We start from the raw sequence: 12,080 nt of genomic DNA on the forward strand, positions 1-12,080 counted from the left end.
TTTAAAATAAAGGTACACCGGTAAAATAGAGGAAATATAAAATAATAGAATTTATAATTTAATTGAAAGGCGCATATAAATGTAAATTTAAAATATAAATGTTTTATAAAAGTGATGAACTCTGAAGATGAAATATTGTTTTCGAACCTATGTATATAAATTGGTATAAATTTGGATCGATAAAAGTTTTCTTCTGCTTATCCTACATCTCCCTCTCGCTATGAAATCTTTCTCTTTTTCACGAAATAATAGCAGGAGAAAAAGCCAAGTAATGATTGTCTACCATCACAAATATAAGAATCTATAATGATGCACTTATTAAATTCCGCTTGCGTTCTTCATAATCATAGTGAATTTGTTTTTATAATCGTAATATTATTATTTAATTTTAATTACTACTAGTTATTAATTTTAAAATGAATTTATAAAAATATTGGCAAACATAGGCGATTTAAAAATTATCACAACATTGTTTTTTATATATAACAACCTGCCGTGAATGATATAATTTAAAATTCATAAATAAAGACAATTTCAAATATCAATTATTATTTATATTAATTTTGATTAGTCGGTGCAAGTATTCAAATTCATTTAAAAAATATGCCGGGTTGCATTTATCTTCCTTACTGATATGCATAACTTTACTATACGAATGACATTTTTTTAGGATCGATTTACACATGTAAACAAATCTAAATAAATAAACATCTCCCATCCAAATACACAAAAACATCTAATTACATGTATATTAATACTTACATAAATAACACTGAAGTAATTTTACAACAACACCAATAATCTTCTATATATTATTTGAAAATCGTTAATATAAAATTTCAACTCACTATCCGAAGGGCATAAATTTACTGATTCAAACATGATTCTATAGAATGACGCTAAATAACGCATGAAAATATACCCCCACCCGGTTCGAATTTGGCTTATTTGTGTGCGTTAGCAAGGAACAAACTTGAAGGATTCTGCAAGTTTTTAATTTCATACATTGTTGTAAAACTTTTGAATACACAATCTTTGCACGAGAGGTAGAAATCGTATATTAAAATGGTAATAAAAATTGAAAATATGGAAAGATATATTTGTTAAGTATTTTTTTCTGAGCATTTTATATTTTTATAATTTTTATTTTTCAATATTTATTTATTCAGTATATGTAATAATATTGAAATATTATACATATTTTTTTCAAAGTTTTTATTATTATTATTTTTATTAATTTTCATAAATTTGTAGAAAATATACGATGCACTGTATACCTGTTCAAAGTGTGCAGATTTTTTTTTAAAAAAAGCAATCAATTTTGTTAAAGTCATTTTTTTATGATTTATTCAAACAGGAGTACACAGAGAAAAATAATAGTAATTTTAAAAATTAGCAGTTCTTAAAGTGGGGGTTCTCAAAAAATTTACTAGTGTTCATGCCCACGATTGAAACCCTCCTATAAATCCGAAATGGAAAAAAAGAAAATATTGTTAATCTAGAATGATGTCACTATGGCATATTTTATTTATTTATTTATTTATTTGATATAATTCATGCATACTGTATCTCAGTCAGACAATTGTTCTGGTTCGAGAGATCACAGCAATTATAACAAAAAAAAATCTAAATTTTATGTAACAAAATTACATTACAAGGCATCTATATATTTTCACTTATTACTATTATATACACATATATACACAGAACGCTTGTGCACATACATACGTAATTGTAATTAATATTAATATTAATATTTAACAGAGCAGAAGTAATATAGTATTTAAAATAAGAAATTTTATCTCATTTATTTCATTTTTATCTTATGTAATTTTTCAATTTAATTTTGAATTTGTTCAGGTCCGTCATTGTCAGTTCGCCCGGTAGTTTATTGTAAAGGCTGCTTGCACTTCTCAGAGGACTTGCAAGTCCTTTACTAGTTTTTGCATGTTTCATGTGAAAGTTTCGGTTTTGTCTCGTTTATCATATACCAGGATTGAGTTACAAAAAAACAATCATTTTTCTCGCTACTTTTTGAGTTTCTCGAATCATTTAAAAATAGTAACAATTAAAATTTGGAGATAAAGCTAGTATATGCTTGAGAGAAGTCTATAAAAAAGATTCTATGAAAATTTCAAGTAAATCGGTCTTTTTCGTAGATCTCAAGATATCGTGGGCATAATATTGAAGAATACAGTTTAGAGAAAAGCACTTAGTTTAAAGTTTTGCAAACAGAAGAGGATTATCATGGTTAAACAGCTGTATCTACGAAAATAATTTAGATTTAAAAAATCCTTTCGTACACATATTATTAAAATGTGGCGAGCATAGCTCACATGGTAGGGTGCTCGATTCACACTTCAGAGATTTTTGGATCGAATCCTGTCATTGACTTAGAATTTATGCAAAAAAATTGTAGTTAATTTGAAATTAAATGAAAATTGTATTTGTTAAGTAGAAATTGAATAAAAAATAGGAAAAATAGGAATTACAGAATTCGAACAGCTGAATTGTATTAGGAGTAAGAAGAAAAAGTTTCAGAATTTGCTGAGATTAAAAAGAAGAATGAAGAAGAAAAAAAATGGAATGAAAATAGAAGTTGAATAGAATTAGAAATTTGATAGAAAAAAAAGCAAAAATTGAAGAAATTAAAAAGAAGAAGAATATATTCTATATTCTTATAGATTTATATATATAGATTAAATATGATATAAAAATTGGTATAGAGTGTAAATAAATAAAAATGTTGTAGGTGGCTAAATGCTCAGAGTAAGCGAGGCCAAATAGAAATTTAAAAAAAACAACATATTATTAAATAGAAGAACTTTGAAAATATGAAAAAAAGGAAAATCGATTTTTTTTAATATCTACCCTATAATTTACATGGAGTTACACTCCACTTAAGGGAACGGCACAAATTCACAAATAGTATATAAAGTTATTAATTAATCATTTTTTTTAATTTCAATAAGTATTACAACTGTTAAATTATTAACATCTAGTAATATTGTTAAATAATATAAATTTAAATAAATAAAAGTGCAAAGGATAAAATTTACATGAAAATAATATCCGTAATATGATTTGATATAAAATATAAGCAAATACTAATAAAAATAAAATTAATAAATAATATAAATAAAATAATAATTAATTTAATTAATTAATTTCATTAATATAAAAAATTAATAAATAATTAATTTTTTTTATTAATAAGTAATAAATATTTATCATCCACCGTAGTACAGATTGAACATCCTTAAGCCGCTTGATGTATTCATCGTCTATGTGTGAGTTTCGAGAGAAGCGGCGAGCTGAGCTGCGCGCATGGTCGTAAGTAAAGCGTGCGCCCTCCGCCAGCGAATACAGTGTAATATTTCTCAAATTTCTTTGTTAAGGTTTTCGTAAAATGGAATCTCATAAAAACGCAGACTAATACGATATGACATATAATTTCTTAAAATATCGACGTTTTCCAGGCTTCATTCCGAAGGGGTAAAATATCATTTTTTGCACGTAAAATTTGCTATATATTTCAGGATATTAATATATTGCTGCAAAATCAAATAAATGGGATTTCAGATCAGATTTTTTTATATACACATAAAAAATCCTATTTTCATTGCAAATTATATCTCTTTAAAGAAAGAATTAATTTCAATATTAAAATGTTCAAAATTAAACTAGTGGGGCGCATGGCATCGTGCCTTAAGGTACGATGCCATACTTCCCGTACAAAAAAAAAATTTTTTTTTTTAAAGATTAACATTTTTGAAAAAAATTTACTCTGAAAAACTAGATTTTTGAGAAACTATAAATTTTTGACAAATATTTACTTTTTTTGAAAAAAAAAGACTTTTTGAAGAAAAGTGTATTTTGAAATTTTATTGAAAAAAAAGTTCTTTATTTTAAAAGTTGTTTATTTTATTATAATAAAATAATATAAATATTTTGGAAATTCTGAATTTTTTTCAAAGCAATCGTACTGCTTTAACTGCATAGAGACGAAATATCGAACCGCGTAAGCGCCGCACCGCCGACTAACGGATAAGCATTGGTACGGAACCCATAGGAATGTAAACAAAATTTATACTTATTGTTAAAATCTCTATAAAATATCTGATAATTTGATGTGCATATGTCTAATGATCATTTTTGACCGCCAGATGGCATTTTTTTTTACTTTTTTTGCTAAAAATTATTCAAAGTTCAAAGTTAATTTTTTTCTAAAATTTGATCATCTTCATCTTTTTAATATAAGTAAAATGTTTTTTGAATTATTCAAATCGGACGCTCCGTTCTCTTAAAAACTGACCGTTTTTGGCACTTTTTGCGCTATATCTTCGGAACGGCTAGACCTGCCTTCGCCAAAAACTAATCAGCACGTCCCCTTATCAGTACGAATCGAATGTTTTTTTTAATTATTCAAATTGCTTCATCCGTGTTCCCGAAATCGACGACGAAAATTTGTATCCGAACACACATACACACACGCACACACACATACACACACATACATCCATTTTTTCTAAGGTATGCCAAAATATTCAGAAACCTCTGAAACGTAAAGATATATAAAAAAAATTATTTTCGATTTTTTTGCGATTACTATAACTTACCCTACGGGAAGTTAATTATATAAAATCTAATTTAATTTTGAACATTACATATTAATATTTATATTTTTAACTTCCCGTAAGGTAAGTTGTCGACGATTTCGCAAACACGGATCAATCGATTTGAATAATTCAAAAAACATTTGTTTCCTACTGATAAAGAGACGTGCTGATTACTTTTTGGCAAAGGCAGGTCTAGCCGTTTCTGAGATACAGGGCAAAAATGCCAAAAATGGTATTTCAGTTTTTGAGATAACGGAGCGTCCGATTTAAATAATTCAAAAAACATGACAAGATGAAGAATTGATCAAATTTCTGTAAGGTTCAGCGACTACGGAGGTCCAATAAAAAAAGTAAAAAATAATGCCATTTGTTACGCGGCGCTTACGCGCTTTGATATTTCGACTCTAAATCAGCTATTCAGCGCCATTGCTTAAAAATGTTTAAAATTTTCAAAAAAATCAAAATAAAAAAATATTAAAGTATAAAAAAGTTAAATTTATCAAAAAGAAATATTTTTTTCAAAAATTTCAAAATTTCTAAAAAATTATAAGCACGTTTTGAAAAAATTGACGAACACATATTTTACTTTTTCTTTGAAACAACTATAAAATTCATACTGGCATTTTATTAAATTCGGACGAATACCGAATATCTATACATATATTATTCGGCCAAATATCAAATAATTAAATAATATATGTTCTTAAAAGGAGATAATTGGTAATATGAAAACAAAATCGATTCGTTATGTATATATCCATCTTTTAATTTCTTCTTCAATTATAATCATTGCATCTTCTTGTATATTCAGAAATTTAAAAAATTTCTTTATGAATTCTTTTCATAATTAAAATTTAGAAAGAAAAGGTTATGGTACAGAAAGACTTTTTTCTGCATATTTAATAAAGTATTATTTCTATTTTTCGCAGACCGTCGTATAACCTTTCTGTATGTTAAAGCTCAAAATAATTATTTTGAATTATGAATTATAAATATTGAATATCAATTAATTGATTTATCAATACTACATGTGAGATGTAATATATACCCCAAATATAGAAAAATTGTGTATGTGTTTATGTGCCGATTTTTTTCATTTTTCGTCGACGTTTTCTTAAAAAACGGTTGCACGTATTTCAAAATTTTAAATTAAAGAAATTCGATAAGAAGGAGTCTTTCATTATAGGTTTCCGAGATAATCGTCCAAACCGTTTCTATGGCATTAGCTAAAATAATAAAAATTTTACGGCTATGTTTTTGCAAAAAATCATGAATCTATTTCGAAAATTTAAAAGCCGTTCGAAAGGCATTAGATGGGATCGTGCTTATTTATCTATGATGCTGATTACTTTTCGGCAAAGATCGGCTGAGTCATTTTTTTTGCTGTTTTATAATTAATTCAAATATGAACGAACATCCTAAAACATTATAGTCCTACGAAAAGTGGTTGAATAAAAACATTCATCATCGTTTACGCGTCTTGCCTTAAGGAAAAATGTGACTTACAACTAATTATTAATATGAGGCCGATTTATGAATGCTTTTTGTAACGGTTACTTTAAATACACTTTTTTACATCTTTTATTGCAGAAGCTAATAGTAGCTTTTTATGATATTGTTTCTAAAAAAAAACATCTCATTTATAGGCACTGACAAATTAATAAAATTTAAAGAATTATTCTAAGCATTTAGTTTAAAAAATAAATTAGAAACATAAATATATAAAACAACAAGTAACAAAAGGGAGAGAATATATTCACAAATATTTGCGCTTTGCTTTTTTATTTAAAAAATGAGTGTGAGATTGAATTTATTGTGTCTATTATATTCATTTTAACAAACTTCTTGAGAAATCATGCTAATTGTACACTATTATCACTCCAATTTATTGGTAATAATGATATAAAGAATTAGATTGTCCTAAGCCTAGAATCTTATAAGAGATATTATTATTGTTATTTCTTTGATAAATGCCCATTTGCTTTATAAAATTTAGTTAAATTTATCAAGTATTTATTAATAAAAAGAAATAAAAGAAACTTTTTATATAACATTTAATATATATTTTATTGCATCTTATATATTCAGTCCATTAATTTAAATATGACTATGATCCGATGTCTTCAATGCATATCTGGTGTCAGAGTTTTTTACTTCATTTATTTTGGTTTCTAAATAAAAGTGCTTCTTATCATCTGTTAACTGATACCATTCGTGCCAAGGAATCTTTAAATAAAATATATAATAATTAAATATTAAATTAGCATTTTTATGAAATGAAACAAATATTTAAGCAACTTACTACTATAGGTAAATAACCTAGTGTTTCAAGTTGTCTGATCTTTGTTAATAAAAGTCCAGCATATTGATAGCTCCCAAAGAGAAGTTGATTTTTGGTTCCAATTATCATTGCTATCCATTTAAATTCACTTGTTTTATCTATAGTTTGAACAGCGCCTGCCTCATAAAAGTTTTGCCACACAACAGATTGTGGGGCGCCATCATTATCCAAACAAATCATAATATCTAAAAATTAAATAATGCATTTATTTTAAATCGCATTAATTTATCTATATTGGTTGAAAATCTACCAGATTTCTCAAAATGGGGTAAGATATGTACATGAGCAGCATATTTTTCATTTCCATATAATGATTGCACATTTCTTAACACTTCAACAAACAACAAATCAGGTTTATGTATTTTGCCATTAAGATCAATGTTTCTTGTAAATTTCTTTGCCAATCTTTGTCTTTTTACTCCATTTAATCTATTTCCATTATAAGAAGGTATTTCCACATCAATACTGCAATCGAGGAATAAAATTTCTCTTCCTATATTATAATAACCTTCACCTAAAATTTAAGGTCATAATTCAACAATACAATTAAAAGTATTACATAAATTTAAAAATTGTATTATATAACTTTTCCACTAGAAGATAACTATTAGTTACATAACTTAGAAGAATACAAAATATGCTTAGTAATTTATCTTCAACAAAACTTACAAAATTAAGGAAATATTTTAAAAGATGTCTCCTAAAATGAATCAAAACCAAATATTTTGTTTTGTAATTTTTTACAATAGTTATCAGTAAGTGCAGGAAAATATAATTCATATATTATAATGATAAATTACCATAAGTATTAGTTAAAAATGAAGGGCTCAAAACTTCATTCAACAAATCAGAGTCATATAAATTCCTGAGACTTAAATAATACAGAAGACAAGCAAAAGACCTGGGATATTTATTTATTTCTTCATCTCGTTCAGGCTTTTTTATTTCCTTCAACATTTTTAAGTATATACTATTGCCTCCATCATCGTAATCAAACAAAGTAAATGCGAAGGCTAGTCTCTCCATATCTTTGAGTCTAATTGTACTAATATTTTCAATACACTTTTTAGCTATCTCATTCATTAATTTAGGATTGTGCATTTGTATATTAGTTCCCAAAAGGGCAATATGCACACAACACAGTAATGATAAGCGAGGGATTTGCTTAACCATGTTATGTAGAAGAAATGATAAGGGTTGTTGTAATGAAATTGGCATTGAATATCGTATAACCTATAAAACAATATTGAGAATTATTCTTTTGTGATAATAACAACTTTTATTTATATTTCATACCTTTGATATTGCACATAGAGCGATTTCATGTATATTATCAGCAGATTCAATAGTTCTATAAATAATATGTTCAAGCAGATGAGGATTATGTATTGGAGTCTTGGTTTTGAAAAAACTCATAGCAGCTATTGCAATTTCATGAGTTGATAATTCACAAAGGCAATTGTGCAAACTTTTTTCAAAGTCCATCATAGTGCACAATGGACGGCGTGATGAATTTATATAAAACATTATCTGAGTCAGCTGTTGAGGTGTCAACGTTTTGACTTTTCGACCTACTTTTGTAAGAATTGCTTCAATAAATTTACTATGTCTAACTAACTTTAAATTATACCAAAGATCGCAATAAAATAGTATTTTGTCGATATCCCAAAAATGTGATCTGGATTTACAGGCTTCATCCAGAGCGATCCATAAACTGCAAAAGTTTGAATCCTTTATGCCATCAGCTTCTTCAAAAAATGACAGATATAACAACAGTTCTTCAATTTGTGTATCGGAACATTCACCCATTTTACTTATAATTGCTTTAGTCATTTCATTAAACTCTGAACTTGATATTTTCTTATGATTATGTTTGGCAAACATTGCAATTTTTTTAAATGCTATTATAATTTCATCGCTAGGCTTTAAGTCCCAATCTTCCTCTATTAATTGTTGATAATTGTTTTCAGTGAGGCTATTATTTTCTAATACGGCATTTTGATTTTGAAAAATCGTTTTACTATACAGGTGATTTGTTTCCATCACTGAATGCGCAAAAGCATTCTCATTGTCACAATACAATTTCAAAAATCTAATGCTTGATAGATAAAAGTTTCTGGCAAGGCCTGCATGAATTTGGAAATTTAGCAACGATTGTGATTTACTGATCGAAAATGAAGTCGCATGACTAAATAACGAAATATTTCGAATATTTGCAATATATCTAAGTGGATGTGACATTATAATATGTATAAAAAAATCTTGTCAACATCTAAAAAATATAAAACCAAATTACAAAAAATTAAAATGCATTTGACATTTTAGGTTAAGTTACATGCGCATATCCACTTTCAATTTGAATTTTTGAATTTGACAGATTACAGATCAGTACCACAGCTCAGAACCAAAAAGAACAACCATAGATAAATAAGCATGAGAACAACCCCTTTCTTAAATAATATATTTTTTTTAAATAATAAAACAATATATTTCTTTTATCCAAGAACAAAAAGCAGTAAAATATTGTCTTGGTGAAATTTTACACCTAGTTTTTGAATTTGAATCATATCGATATATTAAATATCGATATATTACGACTATATTATCAATGGCTATCGAATGGCCATAACCTGAGTGTCAAAAGTACACTTTTTATTTGTGTTATTTATAAAACGTGATTTTGTACTTGTGTCGACAATTATACATATTGCTTTAAAAGGCCAAGGAATTTATTGATGTAATTGCCTTCTTCCTGTTTTGACATATCATTTACCAATCAGCTGTTAACCTATATTTTAAGACTCCAGCAGATGACAATAAATTTTCACGAATTCAAAAAATAATGGGAGGAAAATGACATACTCTATGATAAAGTATTAATGTACGAAAAGAAAAGTTCGTGAATTATCCATAGATAATTAACAATGTTAGATGGCAATATACACCAAACTAAAAGACAGCAAGATATCTTCAAAAAATGTTTATATTTAATAAATATTTAAAATGAATAGTACCTTCTGAAATAATGTGGAATGTATTTGGTCTTACATCATTTGACCCATTGAGCCAGTTTTCAGAAATGTGGTATCAAATATTTCTGTGGTCGTTAATTTCATCTATAGTTGTTCATGTATTTGCTGCTCTATTTGCATTTATTACACTAAGGAAGCATCAGTTTGGCAAGTTTTTTTCAATATTTATTCTTTTGATGGGAATAATATCTCCAATCACTTCTGGCGTGGTGAGCAGTGCAGTGATTGCTTTTGTCCACCGTACATCTTGTCTACAAATGTCACCTATATATGCCATGTTTTGGGGCGTAGGGCAAACTGTTGTTTCAATTTGTGTTGGATTTACTAGGATATTAGCAACTTTATAATTATGTTATGTGATATTATGCATTTTGCATTTAACAAATTGTATTTCAAATTTAATCAATTTAAATAAGACATAATTTTGTATATATAATGTTATTTTAGCAATCAAAAAGTTTTGTGTATATAAGTTTAAAATTAAAAACTAGTTTAATTATACTCGTTTATTATGCTTTTATTTTCAGAAATACTATATAAGGAAAAATGATATAGTAGTTGGTCTTATTCTCAAGCATAAATAATTCCTGCATTAATAAATGACAAAACTTCTCTGCATTCTCATGTACATAAAAAAAAACATTTACATTACAAGATCTACATCAAAGTGATTTATCTTTCTTTTTGTTAAGTGCATAAGAAATGTTCCTTAAAGAGTATGTTGGGATCTGATTGGATGTAAATAATAGATCTAATTTGCACAAATTATTTTGAGTTAGTTACTAAAGAATATTCAGTATATTATTAGTGCAAAATAAAGAAACTAGACAAACATCAACATTAAAATCAGGAATATAAATAATTGAATTAACCTGTAACCAGTAGATTCTTTACATGACTTATTTTGAAACTGTTGTAAAACTTATTTATGGTCACTATGTACATAAACTTATAATCTTATCTTATTAACATTGTAATTAATAAACAAAAAGTTACGTTAACAGCAAGAAATTACTTTCCCTCTGTGATTAAATTTGTAAAATGAGGATAAATTCCTATTAGTTTCCCATAATTTAGCGCTTAAATCCACACATGCCCGTATTTCTTTGAAGTCTCCTCCTGTCTGTAGGATACTGAACATGATCAGACATAAACTAGCCACACCTTGAAATGTTATCTAAAATTTAGATAAATTATTAAGTATTAGAAAACCTGATGAATGCTTCAATATTAACTAAAACAATTAGTTAATATTTAAACAGTAAAGCAAGTTGCAAATCTTAAATATAAATGTATAGTGTATTGTTTAATTATTGTAGTGGTCCGTTGTAGAGACCCAATAGAAAATACAAATTTGAAACTCTTACTCACAAAGTGCATAAATACATTTATTTGTTTCGAGACTTTAACATGTTTAATGTTACTGTTAGTAATGAGTACATCATGCTTAACTTTTTGAAATACATTAACATATTGTTCACAATATGTCATTTTTATTTATACTCACATCGAACGGCAAGCCGGTAAATTCTACATCCATATTTCTTAAAAACGTTCGATCTAAAAGACAATATATATGAAATAGCACAATGAATTAATAACAAATTTTATTTGTTAAACTCACGCTGAGCTGCTGAGATAGCTGTATGAAATAGCATTACAAAGCCTATGAATAATAGGATTTTATAAAGTAATTTTGACATTTTACTGACAATTTAAAATAACGCTAAATAAATTAATTTTTTATTTTGACAGCGCTAAGCATGAATCGGCCAAATTAAGTAAGGTTATGATTGATTATGATGACAATCTAGCTGCTGTCACAGCAGAGACGACAGTAGCGCCAGACGACGGGTTCTAAAACCTATTTGTCGCACACGGGAAATGTACAAATAAAAAAATCTACTTTTCACTTTTTAAACCCGATAATGCTATATAGTATAATTTTCATATTTTAATGAAAATTTTAAAATATCCGATGAATAATAGGTTTGCTTTATAAATTACAGTGAAATATAAAATTATATACTATAATATACTATAATTATACTGTAATATACTATATATACTATAATTTTTATATTTTAA

General features: G+C 26.8%; 2 protein-coding genes across 2 annotated transcripts; both read right to left on the reverse strand.

The window, feature by feature from the left end:
• Positions 1–6,716: 6,716 nt before the first annotated feature.
• Positions 6,717–9,172, reverse strand: LOC113386118 (FAST kinase domain-containing protein 5, mitochondrial-like). Its single transcript, XM_026623923.1, has 5 exons — positions 8,257–9,172; positions 7,761–8,193; positions 7,211–7,474; positions 6,922–7,145; positions 6,717–6,845 (listed from the first exon to the last, which is right to left on the reverse strand). Exons 1-5 carry the CDS (start codon positions 9,001–9,003, stop codon positions 6,717–6,719), a joined length of 1,797 nt encoding a protein of 598 aa, XP_026479708.1. The 5' UTR covers positions 9,004–9,172.
• Positions 9,173–10,911: 1,739 nt separating this feature from the next.
• LOC113386803 (membrane magnesium transporter 1-like) lies at positions 10,912–11,768 on the reverse strand. Its single transcript, XM_026624561.1, has 3 exons — positions 11,617–11,768; positions 11,500–11,552; positions 10,912–11,169 (listed from the first exon to the last, which is right to left on the reverse strand). The coding sequence occupies exons 1-3, from the start codon at positions 11,693–11,695 to the stop codon at positions 10,990–10,992; spliced, it is 312 nt and encodes a 103-aa protein (XP_026480346.1). The 5' UTR covers positions 11,696–11,768; the 3' UTR covers positions 10,912–10,989.
• Positions 11,769–12,080: the final 312 nt, after the last annotated feature.

Source organism: Ctenocephalides felis, unplaced genomic scaffold (genome assembly GCF_003426905.1).
Source record: "Ctenocephalides felis isolate EL2017-DRISC unplaced genomic scaffold, ASM342690v1 CF-g0.4_SCAFFOLD_03571, whole genome shotgun sequence".
Lineage (NCBI taxonomy): Eukaryota > Metazoa > Arthropoda > Insecta > Siphonaptera > Pulicidae > Ctenocephalides > Ctenocephalides felis.

Excerpts from the sequence above, each read along its gene's own strand:
- LOC113386118 (XM_026623923.1), bottom strand. The coding sequence starts at position 9,003 with ATGGAAACAAATCACCTGTATAGTAAAACGATTTTTCAAAATCAAAAT. Across the intron at positions 8,194-8,256 it reads CTCTATGTGCAATATCAAAG|GTTATACGATATTCAATGCC; the intron begins GTATGAAATATA and ends ATTGTTTTATAG. Across the intron at positions 6,846-6,921 it reads TAGGTTATTTACCTATAGTA|ATTCCTTGGCACGAATGGTA; the intron begins GTAAGTTGCTTA and ends TTTTATTTAAAG.
- LOC113386803 (XM_026624561.1), bottom strand. The coding sequence starts at position 11,695 with ATGTCAAAATTACTTTATAAAATCCTATTATTCATAGGCTTTGTAATG. Across the intron at positions 11,553-11,616 it reads AGCTATCTCAGCAGCTCAGC|ATCGAACGTTTTTAAGAAAT; the intron begins GTGAGTTTAACA and ends ATTGTCTTTTAG. Across the intron at positions 11,170-11,499 it reads TTACCGGCTTGCCGTTCGAT|ATAACATTTCAAGGTGTGGC; the intron begins GTGAGTATAAAT and ends TCTAAATTTTAG.